At 35.0% G+C, this 26,779-nt stretch overlaps 1 protein-coding gene across 1 annotated transcript in view; it reads right to left on the bottom strand.

Annotated features, from left to right (window-relative positions):
* Positions 1 to 26,779, bottom strand: part of LOC150096670 (serine/threonine-protein kinase Nek8-like) — a 253,264-nt gene that overhangs the window by 51,787 nt on the left and 174,698 nt on the right. The window contains exons 13-15 of the mRNA XM_090408678.1: positions 25,021 to 25,171; positions 20,729 to 20,871; positions 19,863 to 20,024 (exon numbers count right to left, since the gene is read on the bottom strand). Of these exons, the coding sequence (XP_090264804.1) occupies positions 19,863 to 20,024; positions 20,729 to 20,871; positions 25,021 to 25,171 (456 nt within the window). The remainder of the gene's footprint in view (positions 1 to 19,862; positions 20,025 to 20,728; positions 20,872 to 25,020; positions 25,172 to 26,779) is intronic.

The following is a 26,779-nucleotide window of genomic DNA, read 5'->3' as shown; positions in this document are numbered from 1 at the left end:
TGTTGAACTAGACATAGCAGAAGGAACTGAAATACAAGGAATCCAAATATTGGAAACAAGTAAAATGCCATTAAACATATTCAATTGTTATCATCCTTCTAACAAACCTAGACCTATCTTTCCAGCCTCTGATCTCATTGAAGAAAATTCCATTTTGAATTTTCTTCAATGAGATTAGAATATCTTTATTTCATTGAAGAATATCTTCAATGAAATAAACTCAAGAGGTGAAAACCTGAGTAATTTCATAGATGAAATAAGACTATTAACCCTCAACAGTGTAGAACCCACTAATGTATCTCATTCTTATGGCACAAAAGATACCTTAGATATTACTGCTGTGTTTGCAGACCTTCACAACAAAGCTATCTGGTATGTTCTGGAACCAGTAGGAAGTGACCATACCCCAATATTAACTAACCTGAAACCAAAAATGAACAGACTCACCCAAAAAAAAAAAAAATATATATATATATATATATATATAATTGGAACTTCAAAAAGGAAAATTAGGAGAATTACAAGGATGAAGTAAACAAAATGCTATAATGATCACACATACCATGATGACCTAGATAAAGACTACATAACTTGGAAGAATATTATCCTAAATGCAGCAAAGTATCCCAAAGGGCTATAGGAGGAAAGTTATCTCAAACTACAAAGCTTCACCATGAACGTGCCAGCAAAATAACTAAAAGAAGTGAATTATTTAACATCTTAAAAACTGGAAGCTCTCCTAAAACCAGGATCGAGTACAATAAGACAAGTGCTGAAATTAAACAAAAATATAATATCATCATCATATCATGCCTGTCAAGGATTTAGGCCTAGAGTGGCCTGTTCCAGCCTTAGAAGTCATTGTTGAATCTCTTAAGAGGACATCCTGTTTTTCTTTTTCCTAATGGTTTGTAATTTAAGGCTTGTTTTGGTAATCTTTCTGTTTTACATTCTTTCAACATGTTCCATCCATTTATGTTTATATTTTCTAATTTTTTTCTATTACTGATTCCTGGTTTAATTCTTTCATATTTTTTTTCATTTCTTTTGTGATCACATAGAGTATACTTTGCAGTTTTCTTCATAAACTTCATTTCAGCTGTTATTAATCTTTGTTTGTCTTTTTGTTTTACTGTCCAGATTTCACTTCCATACAATAGGACTGGTAGGGCTAATGTATTGCATACATTTATTATTATTACCCAAGACCTCATGGAGTCAAACACTCATCTGGGAGGCCCTTTTATCATACACACAGCTCATCATACAGTGTTTTAAACACACTCGAATTCTCTGCAGACACCACATTCTCAGGCAAGGCATTGCAATCATTCACAACTCTGCATGAAAAAAAAACCTGCTTCTCACTCCCCTACTAACACCCTCTTTATACAGTTTCCAGGGATGACCTCTGGTTCTCCCTGATCTCTCACTATTTTCTGTAGAGCCTCTCCAGCACTGATCCTATAACAATCCCTTACTAACTTGTAGGTCTCTATCATATCTCTCCTCTTCCTCCTGTCCAACAGACTCTGCAAATTGCATCTTCTCAATCTTTCCTCATACTCAACATTCCAGACGTTAGAAACTACCTTAGTCAGTCACCTCTGGGCCCTTTCCAATATCTCTTCATCCTTCTGAAAACCAGGTGACCAAATCTGGGCATAATAGTCCATGTGTGGCCTAAATAAAAAGCTTTATACAATGGATACAAATTTATACAAATACAAATACTTATACAAGAATCTCCCTACTTCTACAAGTCAGTATCCTCCGCATCATTCCCAGAAGCCTTTGTGTTGTCTTCACAATTTTAGCTATGTATCCCCTAAATTTCAGATCCTTATCCACTATCACCCCCAGATTTCTTATTTCCTCCACCTCTGACAATATATCCTCACCAAGCATAAATTCTGCAACCCATCTTTGTTTTCCAAATTTTAAAACCTTACATTTTGCAACATTGAACTCATATCCCCATTCCCATGCTCAATCACTCAATTTATTCAAGTCTTAGTGTAAGGCCACAAAATCTTCTCTACTCTTCATGGTTCATCCCAACTTTGCATCATCTGCAAACAACTGAATATCTCCATCCAAATCTTCACCAATATCATTAACATACAGGTTTAACAGCAATGGCCCTAAAACAGATACCCGAGGCTAGTGACTTTCCTCTTCCTGGATATTGCTCCCCAATACACAACTTGCTGATACCTATGAGATAGCCAGTCTCCAATCCAATGCACCAATCTAAAATTCAACCCCATATGCTCTAGTTTGACTATCAACTTATCATGTGGTAATCTATCGAAAGCCTTTGCAAAATCAAAGTATATTACTGTGTATCCTTCTCTTCTGTCCAAGGAAGCTGTCAACTTATTGTAATAAGTAAGGAAGTAGATTACTAAAACATGACCTCCCTTTAGCAAATCCGTGCTGTCCATCAAAGATAATACCATTGTTGTCAATCCAACTCTGGATCCTAGTTCTCACAAGCTTCTCCAACAACTTAACCACAACACCTGACCCACAGATAGGCCTATAGTTTGATCACCTCCTTTATGAAGTGGCACAATCTTGCCGTCATTCCACTCCTTAGGGACTTGACCGAGTGCAAGACTCGTATTAAAAAAAATATGTCAAGACAAGTGTCAACTCCCTGGTACATTCCTTCAGAATATGTGGTGATATATTATCAAGTCCCACAGCCTTATTAACATCTAGTTTACTCAACTCCCCATACACCTCTTGCTCACTTACAGTCAGTCTCTCCTCCCCATCATCTACTGCTCTCAATCTCTCCATGATGTCACATTCACAAGATTGAAAGACCTTTATGAATTGCTTATTAAGTATCTCCACTATACATTCTGCAACAACTGTCTTTATACCATTTTCTCCTATCAATGTCATCCTTCCATAATCATTCTTTCTTTTGCTGGTTACATATCGAAAGAACTCCTTAGGATTCTTTTTGGCTTCATTAGCTATCTGCTGTTCATACCTCTCTTTAGCTACCCTCACCAACCAAGTCACCCTCCATGCCTGTTCTTTGTAGACCTCATGGAATTGGTTATTTCCACTTCCCTTATGCTGCCTCCACAATGCCCTCTTTCTCTGTATCGTATGCTTAATCTCTTTATTCATCCATCCATCTCACACCTACCTTATTTAACCTTCTAACCCTTGGAATACATTTAGACATTGCATCTACTACACAGTTTTTGATAATCCCCAAGCTGCATTGATCTCTTTTCCAACTAACTCCTCATTTCATGTTACACCAGCAAGCTGTCTCCTGAGCAATTCATAATCATCCCCACCCCCTTGTAGTTCCACATATACCCTTTTCTCATAGAGGTCCTCACACTGCTGACAACTAGCTAGGTAATCACCTCATGGTCACTCTCACCAATTGGTTGGTGATTTGACACCTCATTTATAATTACATCCTCTGATGAGATGACCAAATCCAAGACCCTGAATCCTTGCATGCCCTCAGTTACATACTATCTGAGATAGTTATCCCTCAAAAACTCAAGAAACTCATTTTCTTTACTTCCAGTTACTATATCATTATTCCAGTCTATATTGCTATAATTAAAATCACCCATAATGGTCACTCTTTTCTTATTTGCTTGGCTAATTTGATTATACATTTCATTATCACTACCATCCACATTACCTGGTCCATAACAACATCCAACCAAGTATATCATTCCATTCGCCTCATCTCACACCATACTGCCTCAAAACCACTGGCACTATTTCCCTCTTGCATCTCTACTTTGTATGGACATAACTCTTTCTCTATCATCAATAGTACTCCCCCCCCCCCCCCCGGCCTTTTTTTTATCCCTAGTCTGGTTTGTTTTTGTACTAGGTTTGGTTTAAATGTAGAGTTAATTACATCTGTTATTTTTAAATATTTTGCGATTTTTAGGTTTATATATCTTTTTCATTTTCATATGTAATCATACATCTTAGGTAGTTAAATGAATTCACCTGTTCTAAAATCTTGTTATCTATTACTATTTTAGTTCCTACCAAATCTTGTCCTTTAAAGGCTACTGTTTTTGATTTTTCTGTTGATATTATCATTCCATAATCTTTGGCTATCTCATTTAAATTATCTTTCTGTAAGTTATCTTCAGAATTTGTAATTCTTATTTGGTCATCGGCAAAAAGGAGTGTGTTTAAGTTCACAGTAGGAAAAAGTTTAATACCTTGATGGAAATTTTTATTCCATTTTATTATTATTTCATTTAGATAAATATTAAAAAGAATTGCTGAAAAGGGAACATCCCTGTTGGACTCCTTGGTTTATCTCTCTCGTATATGATAGCTCATGGTTTAATCTTATTTGTATTTGATTATTTTCATATATACTTATGATAGCTTTTATCTTTATTATTTTATCTTTATTATTAATTTTAGGCAAAAGGCCAGGTCTATACATGATCGTCCTTTTCTAAATCCATTCTGTACTTCTAAAATAAAGTTTTCAGAATATTTTATTAGTTTGTTATTTAAAATTCTGCTATATATTTTGTAACAGGAATTTAGTATACTGTAACAGGAATTTAGGAATTTAGAGTCATCTCTACTACCTTTTTTTAAAGAAAGGGATCACAATTGCTTTTTTTTTTCCATTCTATTGGGGGGGGGGGGGTTTCTAATTGAACAGATTTTATTTAGAAATAATATGAGTCTTTCTTTGAACCTTATTCCTGCATATTTATATAATTCTGAACCTAACTTATCTTTGCCATGTGATTTTCTGTTTCTTGTTTCTTTCAGGCTGATTTCTAATTCTTCTTTAGTTATTTCATTTTCATTAAATGTTTGCCAGTTATCTTTATTAAAATATTTATCTGTCCACAATTCTGTATAGAAATTTAGCAATTCTTCTAATTTCAATTTGGTGTTTAATTTTATGTTTGTCTTTAGTAAGTGTTTCAAAATCGTATATACATTGGGTCTTATTTTATATAATTGATGTTCTAAATTAGAAACAAATTTGCTCCATGATTCTCTATGTCTTTTTTCTGACTTCTTTTTTATATATAGCTCTTATTCTTTTATATTCTATTTCATCTTCTAATCTTTTACTGCTTAACCATTTATGATAGGCTTCTTTTTTTTCATTTTGATTATTTCTTTGATTGTATCATCACATATCTTCAGTTGTTGTCCTTTTATTAAATTCTTCGTCTTTCCTAAGCTTTCATTTGCTGCTGAATTTAGTATAATATTTTATATTAAGTATTTATATATATTTAGTATTTTATATTAAGTATTTATATATATTTAGTATTTTATATTAAGCCACTCTCTTTCTATTTCTTCATTTTGTTTTATTTTATCTAAATATTGGTTAATTCTTTGTTCATATAGCCATTGTATATTTGTGTCATTTAATAATCTAGTTTTATAAACAAATGTTTTAAATTTTCTTTCTGTTCTTGTTATTTGTAGCCATTTAGGTGGTAATCTTAATTTTATTTTAATGAGGAGGTGACTACTACTTATTTCATATCCTCTGAACTCTAACATCTAAACAGAACTTTGATGTCTTTTCATTTAAGATAAAATAATCTAATGTTGATTTCCACCCTCTTGCTGCCCAAAAATATCATCATCATTAGTGTTCTGTCTCTTGACGGGTCCAATGGTATAACTCAGCAGATTCTCTTCCCCCAATTTCCTCTGTCTCTTGCTTTCTCCTTCATTTCCTGATATCTTCTTGTTCCCATTATATCATCAAGCATCGTTAGTCATCGTCTTCCTCTTGGTCGCTTTCCTTCAATTTTCCCTTCTATCATTCTTTTCAGTAGGCTGTCTCCTCTTAATAAATGTCCTATCCAGTTATGCTTTCTTCTTCTTATGGTCTTTAGTAAATTCCTTTCTTCTTCAACTCTTTGTAATACTTCTTCATTGGTGATTTTTTCAGTCCACTTTATTTTCTCCATTCTTCTCCATAACTGCATTTCAAATGCCTCCAACATTTTAGCTCCTTTCTTCCTAATTGTCCATGTTTTTGACCCATATAAGGTCATACTCCAAATATAGCACTTAAGATTTTTCTTTAGATTTTTATTCATTTTATTAATAAACAAATTCTTCTTGCTATAAAAGGCATATTTTCTTCTGTTAATTCTTTCTTTTATTTCCAGTCACATTTTCCATTTTCTTGTATCATACTACCAAGGTACTTGTATTGTCTCACTTGCTCTACACTTTCTCCATTCATCATCACCTTGATACTTCCTGGTTTCCTGGAGACTTTCATCACTTTTGTTTTCTTTGCGTTAATTTTCATACCATATTTCTTGCATATATTTTCAAATTTTTGCATTAGGTGCTGTAGTTCATCTTCGGTATTAGCTAATATTGCTTGATCATCTGCAAATCTAATATTTTGTATTGTTCTTCCTCCAATAGTGATTCCTCTTTCCTCTTCATAAAATGCTTCTTTTATCATTTCTTCTGCAAATATATTGAAGAGAGTCGGTGACAGGCAGCATCCCTGTTTTACACCTCTGCCAATCACACATTTTTTAGTTTGTCCTACTTTTGTCTTCATTATGGCCGTCTGGTTCATATATAATTCAACTATTAACCTTCAGTCTCTCCAATCTAAACCTATTTTGCGTAATATTTCCATCAGATTTTCCCATTTCACCATGTCAAATGCTTTTTCAAGGTCGATGAAACATATATAAACTTCTTTATTTACTTCTATATTCCTTTCACACATGGTCCTCATTACTCTAATTGCATCTCTGGTTCCTCTGTCTTTTCTAAATCCAAATTGATCATCCCCCAGGAAATATTCCACTCTATTATACAATCTTTGATTTAATATTCATAGCAGTACTTTGGAGGCATGTGAGAGTATGCTTATAGTTCTGTAGTCACTGCACTTAGCAGGATTGCTTTTCTTTTCAATTGTAAGAATACTCTCTGTGAAATCTTTAGGCCAGACTCCTGTTTTGTAAATGAGGTTGCAGAGTTTCCATGTTTCTGTTATACCTTTGTTCTCCAGTTGTTTTAGGATTTCACTAGGTATTCCATCCACTCCTTCCATCTTTCCACTTTTTAATTCCTTAATTGCTGTTTCTACTTCTCTCTTTAGTATTTCAAGACCTCTTTCTTCTGTTGAGATTTCATTTTGCTCTTCCAATTCAATTTTTGTTGGTCTTTCATTTTTTGCGTAAAGTTCTTCGATGTATTCCTTCCAACTTTCACCCTATATTTCAATATCATAAATCAGTTTTCCTTATCTTCTAATGGCATTTAATATTTGTAATTTCTTTTGCTTTTTCAAACATTTTATCATATCGCCCCCTTTTTTTCCATTTCTTTAAATTCTGTTTTTAACCATTCCTCTCTTGCTTTATCAGTTTCTCTTCTCAGATAATCAATTCTCTTCTCTTCTCATATATTCAATCTGGTATCTTGCAATATCACCTGGCATTTTCCATGTTTATCTTCTTCTCTTTGGAAGTTTAAACCAAGTATTATCAATGATTAGTTTGTGCCATTTACAAAACTCTATAAGTCTTTCACCTCTCTCATTTCTTTTTCCAAGGCCATATCTTCCTGTTATTCCCTTCTCTATCTTTTCACCTACAACCGCATTCCAGTCTCCCATCCAGATGGTACACCTTTTAGTTCTGTCTTCATCCATTATCTCTTCTATTTGATTATATATCTCTTCTACTTCATTTTCATCATGGTCACTTGTGGGCATATATATCTGTATAATCATTATGTCCACAGGCTTTGCTTTCACCCTGTCACTTTTATATATTATTTTTTCTACTGAATTTTTAACCTTTACATTCAAAACAAATGCTACTCCATTTCTGCCCGTGCCCAAAAATATAATATACTACAAAGAACTAAGTGGCAGGAATTCTGCAAATTCCCCAAAAATATAAAAACAAATTATTTTGGGATCCATTTCCAATCTCTGAACTGAGAGAATCCTTGGAGAGACAATTTCACTGACTTCAATTCTAGGCAAATTGATGGAAAAAATGATACTCCAACGTTTGAACTACTATCTAAAGAAAAATAGTATCCTACCACATTTTCAGGCTGCATTTAGAAGAAATCACTCTACAATTGATCAACTTTTCTACTTAATCCAGTCAATTCAAGACAACTTCCAGACCAAACCTACCAAATCCACCATTGCAGCATTTATATATTTTAACAATACCTTTTAGCAGGGTGTAGAGGCAAAAACTCTTTTCCAAGTTCTGTCACATTGAAATAGAAGGAAAGGTTCTAAACTGGATTTATGCTTTTCTAGAAATAGAACAATTCGAGTTAGAATAAATAATACTTCTTCCAAGAAAGTGAAAATCAGACAGGGACTCCCTCAATGCAGTATTTTGAGCCCACTTCTTTTTTTTTTTTTTTTCCCATCTACTTAAACCACTGAGATAAAAATATAAATAAAGAAACATTGGAATAGAAGGAAAGGTTCTAAACTGGATTTATTAAACTGGAATAGAACAATTTGAGTTAGAATAAATAATACTTCTTCCAAGAAAGTGAAAATCAGACAGGGACTCCCTCAAAGCAGTATTTTGAGCCCACTTCTTTTTTTTACTTCCCATCTACTTAAACAACCTAGATAAAAATATAAATAAAGAAACAAAGATAGCCATGTTTTCTGATTATTTGGTCCTATTCTCAGCTCAATAACTTAGAAACAGCTAAAATTCATTTAAACAAATCCATTGAAAGTTTATCTACATACTATGAAAACCTACTAAATCAGAAATTTGTGTATTTATCATTAATAATCACCTCAAAAAGTGGAGACCAAAGATTAGGCTAAACAATCAACTAAATTACATTTAATGAAAACCCCAAATACCTTGGAGTTACTCTGGACCCATCATTAAGCTTTAATAAACACGTAAACAATGTTGAAGTCAGAGCAAAAAGAGGATTAAATATCATGAACAGTATCTCTGGTAGAGAGGGGGTGGAGATGACGCTAAAACCTTAAAGTCACATACACCTGTATTATCTGACCCATATACTTTGCCCAACTGGATGCAAACATCACAAACCAATTTAAACAAGCTTACAAAAATTCAGAAAAATGCAGCTAGAATCACATGTGGACTACGGAACACAACTCCCAGAAAAATAGCAGAATTTGAATTCAACCTTATTCCTTTGAATATTAGGTGGCAAGAAAATCTTACTAAATATGTAGAAAAAAAGAGCCAACCTTGTACATCATAGAACAAGTAAACATTTTAAAAAGTGGCAAACAACAAACAGAATAAAGAAAAAATCGACAATGTATAAAATCATGAAAAATAAAATTCCCTTAGACTGTCCAAATAAAATAGTCAACTGCCCAGCATTTCATCAAATTAAGGAAAAGTATAGTTATTAATTTTGAAATAGAGAAGCACAAGAAAAAAAGCCTAGAAAACCCTGAAATTTTGAGATCATTAGCTCTTTCAAAAATAATGAAATATGGACCTGATTTAATAGAGATCTACATAGATGACTCCAAAAATCTAAAGGGTAATTCTGGGAATGGCATACTCATCTATGGCTCTCAAAATATGGAACTAAAAACAACCAACAGTATAGGATGCAACTCATACCATGCAGAATTAATAACTATTAACACAGCATTTGGATAAACAAAAAACCCAAAGGAATTTACATTTTTCATAGATTCTTTAGCAGCCCTTCAAACTATTAAGAACTACTACACTAGCCACCAAGAAATACTTACAGACATATCAAAAAACATAAGCTACATAAGGATTCCAAAATAATTTTTCAATGGATTCCATCTCATGTGGGATTAAAGGGAAATGAAACTGCAGAAGTAGCAGCAAAAATCACTGCAACATCAAGTGACACCACAGATTTTGGATCTTTTTAAAACTATTCAAAAAGAAAACATAAAAAGAATGATTCTCTAGGAACAGTGGTCTCAAACTGGTGGCCTGTGGGCCGCATCCTGCCCCCAAAGCAATTTTACATGGCCCCGAATACATTTTAATTATGTATTTGTTGTAAATACGGTGCTTATAGTTTTAGAGACATAGAGATATGGACTTAGCTTATGTGCACATAAGCTCAGTCCATATCTACAATTTACAATCAGTAAATTTAGTTCGCCAGCCGACAGTTGGTGGCGCTTCAGTATTCTGGTGTTTCCAATGCACAGCTGCGCAGTTCATATTGCAATATTGATGGAGACAAACTAACGTATGGCTTATAAAACCTGTTTATTTGTGCTTGTTGTTAGATCTACATTATATCAATACCTATCGTTTAGAAGTGTACATAACTTTTGAGTGTTGCTTTCATACGAAAATTCATCTTGTTGAATAAAAGTTGATTAAATAAAATAAAATTATAATAGTGATTTTAATCAAGAGATTAAACTGCAAGCCATGTCTTTAATAAAGAGCAAAAGAAAAGTGGATGAAGAAGGTGTGTTTTTCAAGATAAATGGAAAATTATGTACTTTTGTGGTGTTGTGCGCAATAAAATTGTATATTTTATTTGTAATAAGGGAATATCAGTTCCAAAAGAATACAATTTATGTCGCCATTACAAAACGAATCACGAAAAAAAATTTGAATTGTTGGAAGGCAAATTGAGGGAAGAAAAGTTACAGTTTCTGAAACCTGGCTTACAACAACAACAAAATTTTTTTACTGAAGCACATAACTCCAGTGAAGCAACAGTTCACACAAGTTTTTCTCTCGCGCACATCATTGCAAAACGATCAAAACCATTTACTGATGGCGAATTCCTTAAAGATTGTTTGATTTTAAGTCTGCTGAACTTCTTTGTCCAGACAAACAACAATTATTTAAAAATATTAGTTTGTCAGCCAACACGGTAGTGGAACATATATTAATGAAATCGCTAGTGATTTACGGTGTCAGTTAAAAGAAAAAAGTAGATTTTGCAGCGTTCACAATAGCAGTTGATGAGAGTACTGACAACACAGATATAGCACAACTTGCCATTTTCGTACGAGGTGTTACTGAATTTGAAGTAATTGAGGAATTATTGGAAATAATTCTTATGAAAGGAAAAACTGGTGCACAGGATATTTTTTCTGAAATAAAAACTGTAATAGATAAATATAAATTAAGTTGGGATAAAACGGTTGGATTTGCAAGTGATGGTGCAGCTGCTATGGTTGGTAAAAAAAAATGGAATAGCAGTAAAATTATGAAATATAGTGAAAGAAGAAAAATTTCAGAATAAATTTTGCACTATACATTGCATTATTCATCAAGAAGCACTTTGTGCCAAAGATTTGCAGATGGATAATGTTACGGAAACAGTAACTAAAACAGTAAACTTCATCCGTGGATGAGCTCCGAATCATCGAGAATTTGTTGCATTGCTTGAAGAAATTGAAAGTGAGTATGGAAAAATGATTTATTATAACGAGGTGATTAAGTCGAGGAGCAGTATTAAAATGGTTTTTTGATTTAATAAATGAAATCAAAATTTTCATGACACAAAAAAATAAAACCATCAACGAGCTATGTAATGTTACATGGATAACAGATTTAGCATTTCTTGTTGACTTAACCGGCCATTTAAATATTCTCAATAAAGAGCTGCAAGGAAAGAATAAACTTATCACTGACATGTATGCTTGTATTAAAGCTTTTCAAGTTAAAATGCAATTATGGGAAACACAACTGGAATCAAAAAATTTCATACATTTCCTACATCTTAAATCCTGTCATATTATTTCAAATGAAAAATCTCAAGAATATGCAAGAAAAATAGAATTATTACAACAAGAATTTGAAGAAAGATTTAAAGATTTTAATGATTTGGAGTCCAATTTTACATTATTTTCATTACCATTAAAAACGAACGTGAATAACGCACCAGAAAATCTACAAATGGAGCTAATTAATTTACAGTGTGATATAAATCTTATTCAAGGATTTGAAGATACAGATTTGATTAACTTTTATTCGTACTTGTCAAAAGATAAATACCCTCAGTTACGGATTTTTGCAATAAGAATAATCACTTTGTTTGGGAGTGCATTTATATGTGAACAGTTTTTTTCGCAGTTGAAAATTAAGAAGTCTAAGAAAAGAGCCCGATTGACCGATGAGCATCTACAATCCATGATGAAGATAGTTTCTAGTAATTTTTCTCCAAGGCTACAAACTTTATCAGAATCGAAACGCCATCAAGTGTCAAGCTGCAGTAAGAAATAAAGAAGTTTGTAATTATTTACATACAAACATATGTATTTTTTCTGTATGTGTCGAAGAAAAATTTAATAAATAAAAGGAAGAGAATAGGTTGTCATTATTTATTCTCAAGTTATAAAGGTTATAAAGTGGTGGTATCCATACATTAGGGATAAGTACGGTTCAATATATATATATATATTCACTCTCATTTTGTTAAAAAACAAATTCTGGCCGTCAGCTGCTTTCACATCGTGCATTCAGCCCGCATGCAATTTGAGTTTGAGGCCACTGCTCTAGGACATTGACTCACCACTGGTATTCAGCAGAAAAACCAGGAGCTACCACCAAATCCAAGTTTAATCGCTGTGCTACTACCATGATCTCTCGCCTCAAGACTACATAAAAGTCTTCCTCATCTGCAAAATCTGTAACATCGAAAAAGCATCACCACTTCATTTACTAACTTGTATGAATATTTCTAAATGTGAGCTTTATAACAACCCAGAAAAGGTGCTTTCTAAAATACATGAATTTGACCTCTATGATCTGTTGTAATAATACCATGGGATAATAAATCAATAAAATGAATGAAGATTTGACTAGTATTCTTGTGTAGAGGCTTAAGTGCTGTGAGGACATTATGTTGGAGGTTTAATGGATTTTTTACAACACTCAGAAAGAATTAAATTAGAATTTAATACTCCTATATTTCGTCCTAGTCACTAGGACATCTACAGGGATTACAAAAACAATTAATGTAACATGCACACAAAAACTTACAATACTAAGCCCAACCACGTGGGTGACAAAGTCCTATCTAGGTGGAGCGCCCTCTATGGGCGGTAGTAGGTGGCCTGGAATGTGAGGTGGGATCTCTGGTGATGAGTGTTTCCTAAATCTTCGGAAGCTTAATGCAACCGTATTTGTTAAGATTTGGTTGGTTTCTGAGAGCTGCTGCTGCGTCTAAGAAAAGTCTCTCTTTCTTGAATTTGCTGTGGTGGAGCATGGTGGTTTTCTTCCATGATACTCTGTGGGTGGTGTCCAAAACATGGTCAGCCAAGCCTGAATGGCCATAGTTGTGTTTAACGATGTACAACTTGTGTTCCTCCAGGCAGATGGATGCTGATCTGCCTGTCTGTCCAAAGTACGCAAGCTTACAGGAACAGGGTACTTTGTAAACTCCAGGCAGAGAGAGAGGGGGGAGCTGATCTTTCATAGAACGGATAAGGGTAGCAAGTTTGCGGTAGGGCTTATATGCTGTGTGTAGGTTATACTTTTAGGACAACTTTTAGGAACCGCCCTTGCTACTGAGCTTAACTACATACACAACACTTTCCTCTCCAATGGCTACAGCGATCACAGTATCAAAAAAATAATCAGTTCCTCTCCCATTCCCTGTCTTTCTCTTCAACAAGAGTTTAAAAATGCCATCACCATACCCTACAATCGTGGCACATCCGAAAAAATAGCCAAGATTCTAAAAAAGTACAACCTACACACAGCATATAAGCCCCACCGCAAACTTGCTACCCTTATCCGTTCTACGAAAGATCAGCTCCCCCCCTCTCTCTCTGCCTGGAGTTTACAAAGTACCCTGTTCCTGTAAGCTTGTGTACTTTGGACAGACAGGCAGATCAGCATCCATCCGCCTGGAGGAACACAAGTCGTACATCGTTAAACACAACTATGGCCATTCAGGCTTGGCTGACCATGTTTTGGACACCACCCACAGAGTATCATGGAAGAAAACCACCATGCTCCACCACAGCAAATTCAAGAAAGAGAGACTTTTCTTAGAAGCAGCAGCAGCTCTCAGAAACCAACCAAATCTTAACAAATACGGTTGCATTAAGCTTTCGAAGATTTAGGAAACACTCATCATCAGAGGTCCCACCTTACATTCCAGGCCACCTACTACTGCCCATAGAGGGCGCTCCACCTAGATAGGACTTTATTGTCACCCACGTGGTTGGGCTTAGTATTGTAAGTTTTTGTGTGCATGTTACATTAATTGTCTTTGTAATCCCCGTAGATGTCCTAGTGACTAGGACGAAATATAGGAGTATTAAATTCTAATTTAATTCTTTCTGATTGTTGTAAAAAATCCATTAAACCTCCAACATAATGATTTGACTAGTATGGGATTTATTGTAGATGATCATGTTGTATTCATAATGGTATGGTGCAGTTATAAATCATGCTGGCTGAGCTGTCATATAGTTATGCAAAATCCACTGCAATTTTCAACAGTGAACTAGAATAAGTAATGAAAAGTCATCTACTAGAACAACTTCAACCCTTAACAGACCAGAAGGTAGACATCATCAACATAAGAAACATCAATGGAAAAGGAGTGGAACTAAAAGAAGAATTAGAGAAATACTATGGTGACATAACCAAAGTTACAAAATCCAAAACAGGTGAGATACTTATAAATAAATTTAATACTTTAATAATGTGGGCCACATTATTAAAGTATTAAACTTGGTATTCAAACAGAATTAAACTTGGTTCTTTACTCTTCAGATAACACTATCCTCTGAAATTGTAGCGCAAGAGCCTTTAAACAAATTAAATAACTGATGGGACATATTAAGTATGAAAATTAGCAATACTAAGACTAAAATTCTGACAAAAGGCAGAGAAATATAAAACATCAACTGCATTCTTAGTGGTGAATCTACTGAACAAGTAATTAGCTATTTAGGTTTTTAGTCAAAACAGTTAATTAATTTGAAAACAGATTATAAGTTGGTATGGTGGGAAACTAATTGAAAAAATTTATATGAAATAAGAGAGAATTCATTCAAAATACCAAGCTAGCAGCATAAATAAGACAGTATTGAAATCAATGTTAACATATGGATCAAAGGGGTGGATGAGTTAAAAATACAGCAAATGATTAAAGACCAGAGACCATAGATGAAAGTTCTGAGGGATGTTAGAAGAGTGAAAATATAAACAGAACCATATTAAACATAATGATATCAGAAGAGAAAGTGACATTAATATGTAAAAATGTCTAAGAAACTTATCTAAGATGGTGTGGTCACTTAATTAAAATTGGTCATGAAAGATTAGCATAAAAATGTTTGAGTTAAGAATGGCAGGAATTAAGAATTAGATAAACTGACTTAGTGTCTTTCAGAAAACTAAAATGTGTGAGGTGACTCAATTGGAGACTTGACAAATAGTGAACCAATTTGGAAGACAGTTTATGATCAGAAACTAATCATAACACATTAGCTGGTAAGTGTTCCTTGAGAACATATCAGAAAACAATAATAGAATGCAAGAATCATGGCTTTCTTTTGGATTTTTTTTTTTTTTACTTTAACTAAACTTCAATAATTTTTTTTTATTCTTATTTTTCTCAAGGAGTGATACCCCTTTCCTCAAAGATCTATCACTATGTTTTATGTAAACTGTCACATATGAACAGACCATAAACTAGTGCTATATAAATTAATTTTCAGCATCTGTTTTTCCAAATAACTGCTATACTCAAATATTACATATACAGTGGTGTCTCATACTTCGAATGCTTCTAACTTCGAACGTTTCAGAGTTCAAATGCTTGAGAATACAAGAAATTTGATTTGCAATTCGAATGGCGTTTCTAAGTTCAAACTGTAGTCCAAGAGCTCAGAGTCATATTGCATTAGAAAGTTTCGGCATGCCCGATGTTTCTCCTCCAGTAATTTCCCTGACTCACTTCCCCGTGCCTGCACAGTGTGTGTCTGTCTCAGTCTGCTGTGCATTGTCCCTTACTTTACACATACATTGCGCGATATGTTCGTGTAGAGAATTTTTAATAGTTTTTGGTATTTTTTTTATTGCCCATGGCATCCAAGAATGTAGAAAAAACAAAACCTAAAAGAAAAGTTGTAGTATCGACAATTGAGATGAAAAAAGAAATTATCATGAAACACGAAATCGGTACACGTTTGACGGATCTGGCGACGATGTTTAAAATGTCAAAGTCAATGATAAGTAGCATTCTAAAGAATAAGGAAGCAATAAAAGCAGCAAATGTGGCTAAAGGTGTGACAACATTGACCTCCAAGAGATCATATGTTATTGAAGAGATGGAAAAACTCCTTTTAGTGTGGATAAACGAGAAGCGATTATGTGGTGACGTTACTACTGAGAGAATTATTTGTGAGAAAGCCAAACATCTGCATAGTGAACTTAAGAAATGCACACCTGAGACCAGTACTGAAAATGGGGAGTTTACAGGAAGTAGAGGCTGGTTTGATAAATTCAAAAAACGAACTGGGATCCATAGTGTTGTCATGCACAGAGAGGCTGCGAGTGCCGGTGTAGAAGTGGACAAATTTGTAAAAACCTTTAAGGAGTACGTGGATAGTGAGGGATTTGTATCTCAACAGGTTTTTAATTGCGATGAAACAGGTCTTTTTTTTTGGACCTATATCACAAATGAAGAAAAGACGACCCCAGGAAAGCAATCTATGAGAGATAGAATTACTTTGCTGCTTTGTGGTAATGCTAGTGGAGACTGTAAGATAAAGCATTTGCTCATTTGCCATTCTGAAAATCCACGCGTTTTTAAAAAGAACAATGTCATAAAGAGCAAATTCAGTGTTATGTGGAGGGCCAACACAAAAGCGTGGGTTACCAGAGAGGCTTTTACTGTGTGGATTTATCAAGAATTTGATAAATCCACACAGTGAAAAAATCTACCATTAAAATTTGGAAAAAGCTCTCCTAGTGATGGACAATGCTCCTGCTAATCCTCCAAATTTAGAGGAGAATTTAGTTAGTGAATTCAGTTTCATCAAGATAAAGTTTTTGACCCCTAATACCACTTCTATCATACAACCCCATGGACCAGCAAGTGATTTTAAACTTCAAAAAACTGTATATTAAGGCTATGTTTCAAAAGTGCTTTGAAATAACCAATGCAACAGAACTGACTCTTAAAGAATTTTGAAAAGAGCATTACAACATTCTTAATTGCTTAAGGATTGTCGATAAGGCATGGAAAGAAGTTTCTATTAAAACAATGCTTTCCGCTTGGAAAAAAACTCTGGCCAGATTGTATTTCAGTCAGTGAAGTAGTAAGCTGTGAAGAAGAGTGTTGTAAATGAAATTATGTCTTTGGGTAAAGCTATGGGATTAGAGGTGAGTGATGAGGATAGAGAAGAGTTAATAGACGATCATAAAACAAACTCAGCACAGAAGAACTTCAACATCTTCACGATCAACAACAAAAAGAATTGGAAAAAGAAATTTTTATGGAAGAGAAGGACACCAAAGGATGCATTTCCAATGCTGACCTTCAAGAATTGTTCTGTGTTTGGGTTAGAACACAAGCTATTGTGGAAAAATGGCACCCTAATAAGACAGTGGTGACCAGGAATATCAACTTATTCGATGACAATGTGATGGGTTATTTAAAAATATCAAAGAAAATCATCAGTGCCAAACAACATTAGATAGATTCTTCTCTGCAGAAAAAAGAGAACGCGAATCAGCATTCTTAACTCCAGCTAAGAAGCAGAAAGAAGACGCTTAACAACGGGAGCATTATTTTCGTCTTTGTGATTTTTATGTTGTAATAATTAAAATTAATAAAATAAATATAAGATTATTTTGTTTAATTTTTTTTAGGTTAGCTAGTCTTTCTTATACTATGGCTGGTTTATTTGTAGGTGCTTTGGTTTTTCTCTCAAAAACAAACACATTTTATAGCATTACATTTACTTCAGTACACTGTAGAAATTGGATAATTCATGAAGTTCATACCTCTTTCCACTCTGCATAGACTACCCTGTGTCTGCTTATATAAGAGTGAAATACGCTATCTGATCAAAAGTATCCAGACACCCCTCTGTAATTCATAAACTGATGTCTAAATGTCACTACAACCTCACTTATTGACATAAAAGGAGGCACGGAGCTGTGTGGCTGTTGTGTGTTGTTCAGTGATAAGAAGTACGAGCAAAATGGGTAGGTCAAGGGAGCTCAGTGACTTTGAACATGGACTAGTTATTTGTTGCCACATCAGTAAGAAATCTATCAGAGACATTTCAACCCTGCTCAAGTTGCCCAAGTTAACAGTTGGTGACATGATTGTGAAGTGGAAATGTGAAGGCACAACCACAACTAAATCATGGTCAGGTAGGTCACGTTTAATGACAGACAGGGACCGTCTGCCATTGAGTGAAACAATCACCTGGGAATTCTGCAGTGCTGCTAATTGTCCAGCCAGCACCATGACTGTGCATTGACAGTTAAGGCGAATAGGGTTACATGGTCGAGCAGCTGCCCATAAACCAAACAATTCTCCTGTGAACACTAAGTGCCACCTGCAGTGGTGTGGAGAGCGAAACTACTGGACAGTGGACAACTGGATTCGGAGTGATGAATTACGCTTTACCATGTGGCAGTCCAATGAGAGGGTCTGAGTGTGCCGAATGCCTGGAGAATGATTCCTGCAAGCGTGTGTAGTGCCAACAATGAAATTTGGAGGAGGTGGCGTTACAGTGTGGGAATGATTTTCATGGAATGGACTTGGCCCTCTCGTAACACTACACAGAAATCTAAATGTAGAAGGGTACAAGGACATTTTGACCCATTGCATACTGTCTACACTAGAAGATCAATTCGGTGATGACTATTGTCTGTATCAGCATGACAATGCTACCTGCCATAAAGCAAGGTCTGTGAGGGAATGGTTTGTGGACAATAATGTTCCAGAGCCCTGACCTGAATCCCACAGAACACATTTGGGATGAATTAGAACGTCGACTTTGCTCCAGACCCCAATGACCCAATCACAAACTGCTCTGGCTACAGCTCTTCAGGAAGAATGGGATGCCATTCCTCCAGACACGTTCTGACACCTGGTAGAAAGTCTCCCCCTGCAGAGTTAGAGCTGACATAGAAGCAAAGAACCCACCCCATATTAATGTCCACTACTGGAAAGTGTGTCAAAGGGAAAGTCTGACTACAGATTCGAGTAGGTGTCTGGATCTTTTGATCAGATAGTGCAATAATGCATCAATGATATATATTCTGATTTACACTGGGAGACCTGAACAATGTTTTACAAACTATATGAATTAAGAAGTTTTCAGAGGGTATGAAGCATGTTGATGATCCATTCAAAGAATTTCTAGACATGAATAATGTCAAAATGATACCTTTCAGAATACTGTAATAATTAACCAATAGAACAAAAGCAGAAAAGATAAGCTCATTTCTTAAGTGTAAGATGAATGAAGTCCTGCTGAAACCACTTTAACCTGTTAGGGATCCAGAAAATGCATTTAGCAGAAACAAAAGAAAAGACATTGGAAACCACACTGTAACAACATCGATTGGTATGAAGTTATTTACAAGAATTTGGTGTAAGATGTTTTACTTTTACTTACTTACTTCAGTGAAGAAAGGAGTATCATATGAATACTCCATCAGCAAGCAATAAGCAACAAGGTCAGCCATTATCAAAGAAAAAAACAGTGAGGTAATGGGACTCTCTGGATGCTTGATAGTTAATGGCATTATTGCATGTATATATGACTACTACTAAGTCAGTTTTAAATAACCAACTAATAATTTAGTAAACTTAGTTAGATTAATGCAAATTACCTTCTACAGCAGCAACAGAAAAGTAATCTCCAGAAGCAATATCTGTCACTACGTGTGATCCCAACATATCCACCTTACCAGGCATGCTATGAGTTAAATTATGCAGTCCCCAGCCAAGCTGGCCATATTGATTACAGCCTACAGTGTATACCTCTCCAGCTTCTACAAAACATAAAACATTTTAATTCTTTTAATTAAAGCCAAAAGTATTCCAAAAAGTTAAAATTATGTAAAATGAAATAAAAATGTATTTTTTAAATCCTAGAAGAAAAAACATGTCAAATTAGACAACACAGTTATTGATTTTCAAACACTATTCGTTATGAAATTTATTAAAAATCATACAATTATAATTTTTTATCAATTCGCAGTGACTTGACTTGGATGCCTACATAGCTGCATGGCAACCTCTCTGACACTAGAGATAGAGAGAAGAAACACTTATAGATTCAACTGTAGTCACCAATTATAGGAACGTTTCTCTAAACCTTTTGAGATGAGGTTGGGGGGGGGAGAGCTAACTTAGGCACCAAGAAGAAACTAAACAATTTAACCACAAAATACACATAGCAATACAATTAGGATTAGGAATGCAAGATGACATCAGCTGTCTGCCATATTCTTGTCATCATGTCTAAGAAAGATAAAAAAAGATTGCATGCAATGAACCCTACTATGTGATGAAATAGAGCAGAGACTGACATGCCGCTGATTTCTAAAAGTTAGAACTAGAAGATTTCCTCACACTCTCGTTTGTAATATTATTATTAGTATTATTATTAACTGGCACATATCAGATAAGAAGAAGCAGTATCTTATGTGAACGGAAAGCCAGAAAACTAAAAATATTTTTGAAAACTGCATACCTGTAAGGACAACTGTATGGGCTATACCTATAGCCACACTCTGTGCTTTAATGTGAGAAAGAGGTTCTGAATGAACAAGGGTAAATACTCTTGCTTCATCTACATGATGACCATCTTCTGTATCCATAGCTAGTTTATTATGCCTGAAAATAAAATAATAAGCATACTTGTTTTACTTAGATTTTTACAATCAATAAAGTTTTTGAATACGATTTCTGCAGTATTTACTAGTATCTTCAAAGTCACCTGCTTGTTTCATAAAAACAATTCTTTCATTGCTCACTATAGTACTATTTGGTGTAAATTTATTTATTTTCATTTTAATAATTAAAATCTCTAACAGCATTCATTAAAACAAACATTCTTTAATAGAGACTCTGTTGCAAGTTGAAAGACATGCTTCCCACTCAGCAACAAATATACAAATGTTTTTTGCAATATTTTTTTTAAAAAAAGCTTATTATTTGCCTTCCACCCTGACACATGTCCATCAGTGGAAATCACATGAACTCTACATACTCAATTTCTGTTTTCTACAAAATATGTTTAGGGTCAGTTTTATGTTTGTCATGCTTCCCAAGAGTCTAATTTTTATGTTACACAAACGGTATTAGGTGCTATGTGATCGGTTCACTTCTGGCACAGTTTTGCTTACAAGAAATATGTACATATCATTAACTGAGTTCAGTCCAGTTTCTTGATTTGATAAATATGAAAATGCATTACAGTATGTAGATAACTACCAACAGAAATAATACATTTAACTGCAGTCAGCAGTATTCCATATTTTTTAAAATTAAATTAATTTCATTGATTCACTTTAAAATTGACATCAAAAGTGGTTACACTTGATTTTCATACATCCTCATAAAATATCAATGTCCATTTTCATTAACATGGAAAGGAAACATCTTCTTTCTGGCTTCTCCACTTGTCAAGCATCTTTCTGTTCTCAGATTTGACTCTGTACAATTCCTAAGTCCTTATCCCACACGCCTCTTTTCTTCTCCATCACTCTCAACAATGGTCCTTTTCTTTCCAGCCCTTGGTCTTCCTCTTTTCTCCTTCCGGAGGGGTGACCAGTTCATAATTCTCTCAAAGGCCATTGTTTTGCTGTCATTCTCTGGATGTGTCCATACCATTTCAAAGAGTCCAGCTCCAGACTGGAAGGAAAACATGACAAAAACAGTAATAACTAGTCTGTGATCTGAGAAGAAATCTGATATTATTATTATTATTATTGTGACACCTCCAGGGAGTCCAAAGGCTCATCGAGGGAGAGTGTACCAACAGCATCGAACAGCTGATCCCTTCCAACTATTCACTGTGCTTGAACTTGCTTAACTTTTTGCGTGAGCCATTATTAGAAGAGGCTCTATCATTCGACCACCCTTTGCTGACATGTCATGCTCTTTTTTCCAAAACATTTCTATCAGATTAGAATTAATTTCTTGTCCTCCTGATTCTTAAGTTTCTAACAAGAGCCATCTTTTTCATTATATCACTATTCTTCCCTTTAATGACTTGACTTAAAAATTTCTTGGTTTCTACCTTACTACAGTAGACTTTCATTCACTATAGCGAAACTCATTCATTACAGGAAACTGCCAAAGAGTTTCAATCAATATTTCCACTCTAACTGAAATTTACTATAGCATAATATCCACCATAACAAATAATTTTTGTGGTCCCTATGAGAATTTGTTATACTGAGAGCAAACTGTAGATATTTCAGTAGGATCACAGCACAAATAAGTACCAAATTTCCTATTGTGAAATTTTCCCAGATCATTTTACTGGAAATTAGTTACTTTTTTTTATGTCTGATCCCCCACCCCCACGAAAAGTTCTATGACCTACAAGCACATCAGTGCTATGTATGGGCAAGAGGGTACGATGGTACTATAGAGGGATAATATAGATGGTACTATAGAAGTCAGATGGTACGAAAGAAGGAGTCTGTTAATTTTTAGAACAGATTAAGGTTGTAGTCTTTGAGGAAGACAGACTGAGGGGGACTGTTTCCAAAGAATACAAGTGCGTGGAATGAAAGAAAGTTTGCAGCTGGACTCTAAATGGGTGCTGATCCATTCAGAGTCCATTCTTGTAGTTTTTGAGGAAAGTAGCCAGTTTAGCAGAGCTCTGTCCAAAGTACCTGTTGAACAGTCATAAGGCAGAAACTGAATATCCTTGAGATACAGGGATTGTAGTAGATCTGTGAGAAAGGATTCATCAATTAATCAGACTACACTATTTGGAAGAGAAATTTAAGTACACCACCCCAAATGTGTGAGCCGTATTCCATGGGTAGGCAGATTTAGGATTCATATAGTTGGCAGTTGTGCACGTGAAAAGTAGTGCTTGAGCAGTAAAGTGCACCGAGATTTTTCGATGGCTGAAGAAGCTATCTCTGAGATGTGTTTGTGCCAGGAAAGGATGGTAGTGTGGGTCAGCCCAAAAAGGGAGATTCTGCTTCTACTGGATAGATAATTATCATCAAAAGTTAGGGAAGTGTGAGAGTCCTGAGATCTTTCTTGCAAGATATTAAATAGGACTAAGTTTTGGTAGCACTGAAGTTTACAAGGTTGTCCTCAACTCACTGAAGTAGAGCAAGGAGAGCAGTTTAGGGCACTAAATTATAGATCTTGGGGCTTCTAATAATTGGGCACAACCATCATTTGTCGAATAAAGAGAGGAATGGAGTGTGCTATCATATTCATCAACACTATGGAAAGGATTTGAAGTCAGTGAGAACAGGTCATTTATGTAGAGTACTAAGGTTTTCCTGCAGTGATGGGGAAATCTAAGGAGAGAAACCATACACACAGTGAAGGACTAATGAGGATGCTAGCTACCCAATTGTTAAGGATAAGCAGATTATAGGATGGTAGTTTTCTGAAAAGACCTATATGTCAGCCCTAATGAAAGCAAGCAGGCGGGTTTTTGCAAACTTTTCCATGGCATGAGTCCAAAAGTGATGGTGTAGGTTAGAAGATCAGCTGTGGATCAAGAATGGTGGAATCCACTGTCTATCAGTAATTAACTGGTTTGCCTCCAGGTCATGAACAAGTTTGTTGCTAATCGCCTTCTCTATGGTTTCTAAGAGAATTGGAGTAAGAGCAATTGGACTATAGTTTGTTGACTGACTTTTATCACTCTTTTTTTAGGAACAGACAATGTTCCATGCAGTAGAGTATACCAATTGAGTAGGAAAGATTAAAGTTAAAGAGGCAAAATAACATGAGCATTAGTTCTGGAGCACATATAGAAAAGATACTGTCAGGACCAGATGTAGCATTCATATTCCAGTTATTCAAAATTCTGATTTCTTTCTAGCAGAAAACGAGGGGTAGCATTGAGTAGGCAGTTTGTGGTAAAGAGTGTGTGGGGGGGGTGGGGGGGGATTTTGCCTTAGTCATGAATGTAGGAATTGGAAGAAAACAGGGTGAGATGCCAGAAGGTCAGCCTTGCCTTTGAGGGATGTTACTATAGTGCCATTTGGATGTGTGGTGAGAACATGGAAGGACAAACGTTGCACCCAATGGAAATGGTGAAGGATCAGAAGGTTCTAATACCATTTGAACATATGTAGAGCAAGATTTGGATTTTTATTATTATTTTTTTCCTTGTCCATGTGAGCTGTAATGTAGGCTGAGCATGATCTGAAGTTGTTCTTGAGCCACTCGTGGTATGCTGAATTTTTTCTTGGACTGCCTAGGCACATTTGTTGAAGAACCAAGGTTTGGATAACAGCTGAGAATTTTGGTTGGAATGAGAGATAAAAGCCCTCATATAATAGTGGGGATTATTTCTGTTATTTGGTTTGAGCAGCTGTTTGAGTCAGAAGGACAGAAGCAGTAGTCGTACCATGGAAGGCAGCGAGTAGAAACTTAGTTCTGTTTCCCCACCAGAGGCACGATGCTATCACTATTGCTTATGATAACATGTCTTCTGGTTTGTATGTGCATGCAACTGTTTAAAGACAAACTGATAATTGCAACTCTTCACTTTTTTTAATTCTAATAAATTACCAATGCTAATCTGAAGCATTTCAGCTCTATCTTTTAGCCATCTACTGGATGACTAAAAGATAAATAGAAGAACTGCAGTGGCATATCTATGAATCGGCGTAACTTGAATCTGTGTAAGTCAAGGATATACTGTATTAAAATTGTTGCTATAAAATGCAAATAACTAATAATTAAAATGTGAAAGCTAAATTATGTACTCCTCCCCCGCCCCTCCAGAAATAAAATGCATGACATTATACTAAAATAAATTTAATTCCTCACCGGTTACTTCCACATGCCATTAATTTCCCACTAGTAGTAACAAGGTACGAACAGTCGTGACCACAAAAAACTTTTTTAGGCTTCTGTTCAGGAAGAATAAGAACCTTTTGTGGAACAGCATGGGATTCTGCTTTACCAAGTCCTAGCCTACCTAAAAGAAAATATTAATTTTAAAGCCTTTTAAAGAGATTGTTTTATTAATCATCTTTTAATATAAAAATCTATGCAATTACCATTTGCCAATCTTTTGCTAATTTAAATCAGTTTATTCATTAAAAGCATATCTTTCTTAGTTGGAGAAAATGAGAAGTTACGGGTGGATTTATAGTTCCTGAAGTAAGTAACTTTATCATATTTTAGTTGAAAATATTAGGTTAAGTTATTGTAGTTTTTGTTTTAAATGAGTGTGTGATTAAATGAGCTATTTAGATTGTAAGAAAACCTAGTATTTTTTTTTGTTTAAATATGACATTTGGTATGGCACGATGTGTGGTAGAGCAATGGCGGCAAAGATCATATTGTCGGGTGATTTGAATTTGAAGGATTTTGTGCAGTGCAGTATGTGTGAAATGTATTAGTTGAGAAAATTAAAGGATATGTGGAGAGAGAGAGTGTGCATTAAACGATTCAAAAGTGAGTACCTATTAGGTGATGAGAAATGTTAGTCCACTCTACTAACATGGCAAATGTTAGTAGAGCGGATAGTACTGCCATGTTATGATAGAGGCAAACTGTGGAGGAGGAGGAGGGCTTGCTAGGTAATGAGTCTATATGTAGGTTGTGCAGAAGGAATGATGTAGGATCTGTGGTCTGTTTGATGCAAAGAAGGATTTGTGCAATGCTGATGGATTATATCTAAATGGTTTTGGTGTTAGGTATCTGGAGAGAGAGAGAGAGAGAGAGAGAGAGAGAGCTTTGTTCAGTGAGCATGCTGAAGTGCAAATTCCAGAACACCAGAATGAGTTAATAACATTTATTTTAACTGACAAAACGAGATTTCATCCTAATTTCACAGGATTTCTTCAGATGTAAATATACAAATGAGTAGACAAAATAGTAAGGACCAACAAAGGCGACAACCACTATGTAGTTATAGAAGACACGGATTGTTTAGAACGTTCTGCGTATTTGATTAACGGAGGCTAGAATGTACTCAGACAAGTTAATACTTTGGTTTGGTTAATATCTAGATGTTTAGGATCTAATGCTATTTCCAAAGCCTTTCAGATTTTTCTCTCTATTGTATCATAGCAACGGTGTAATAGTTCTGATTTATCCCATTTATTTATTACTAAAATTAAGGGGATATTAAATCCCACATAGTTTTAAAACCAAATAAGAAACTCAAAGATAGGAATCAGAGAGTTTCTTGCTGAATATAGTAAACTATAAAGTATCGGCGAACACTAGCGTTAGCCAATGCAAGTGATCCTAGTACGTAGTACAATCTCGGGCAACTCGTTGCAAAGGTGAGTAAAGTTCAGATCGCTATTCTTAGGTATTTTCCATAATGTAAAAACACACTTCCCAGGAAATGTATGCTGTTATTACATTATGGAGGGAGGTCACTACCCAGACCGGTTTCAGCCTTTTTTGAGGCTTCATCAGTGAGTAGCTAGACCAAATTGATACCAAAGTGTATAGCGAAAAGAACTTATATACTCTGCAAACGAGTTTTCCAAGTAGGTGCAACCATTAAGTTACTTAAGTATAAAGAGCTAATAAGCTTCATTTCGGCAATGAAAACATTACTAAAATT

The sequence above is a fragment of the Typopeltis vanoorti genome, chromosome 18 (genome assembly GCF_054136105.1).
Source record: "Typopeltis vanoorti isolate ZY-2024b chromosome 18, IOZ_Tvanoo_1.0, whole genome shotgun sequence".
Taxonomy (NCBI): domain Eukaryota; kingdom Metazoa; phylum Arthropoda; class Arachnida; order Uropygi; family Thelyphonidae; genus Typopeltis; species Typopeltis vanoorti.
Note: the sequence above shows the minus strand (reverse complement) of the source record. Positions and strands in the feature narration are given on the sequence as shown.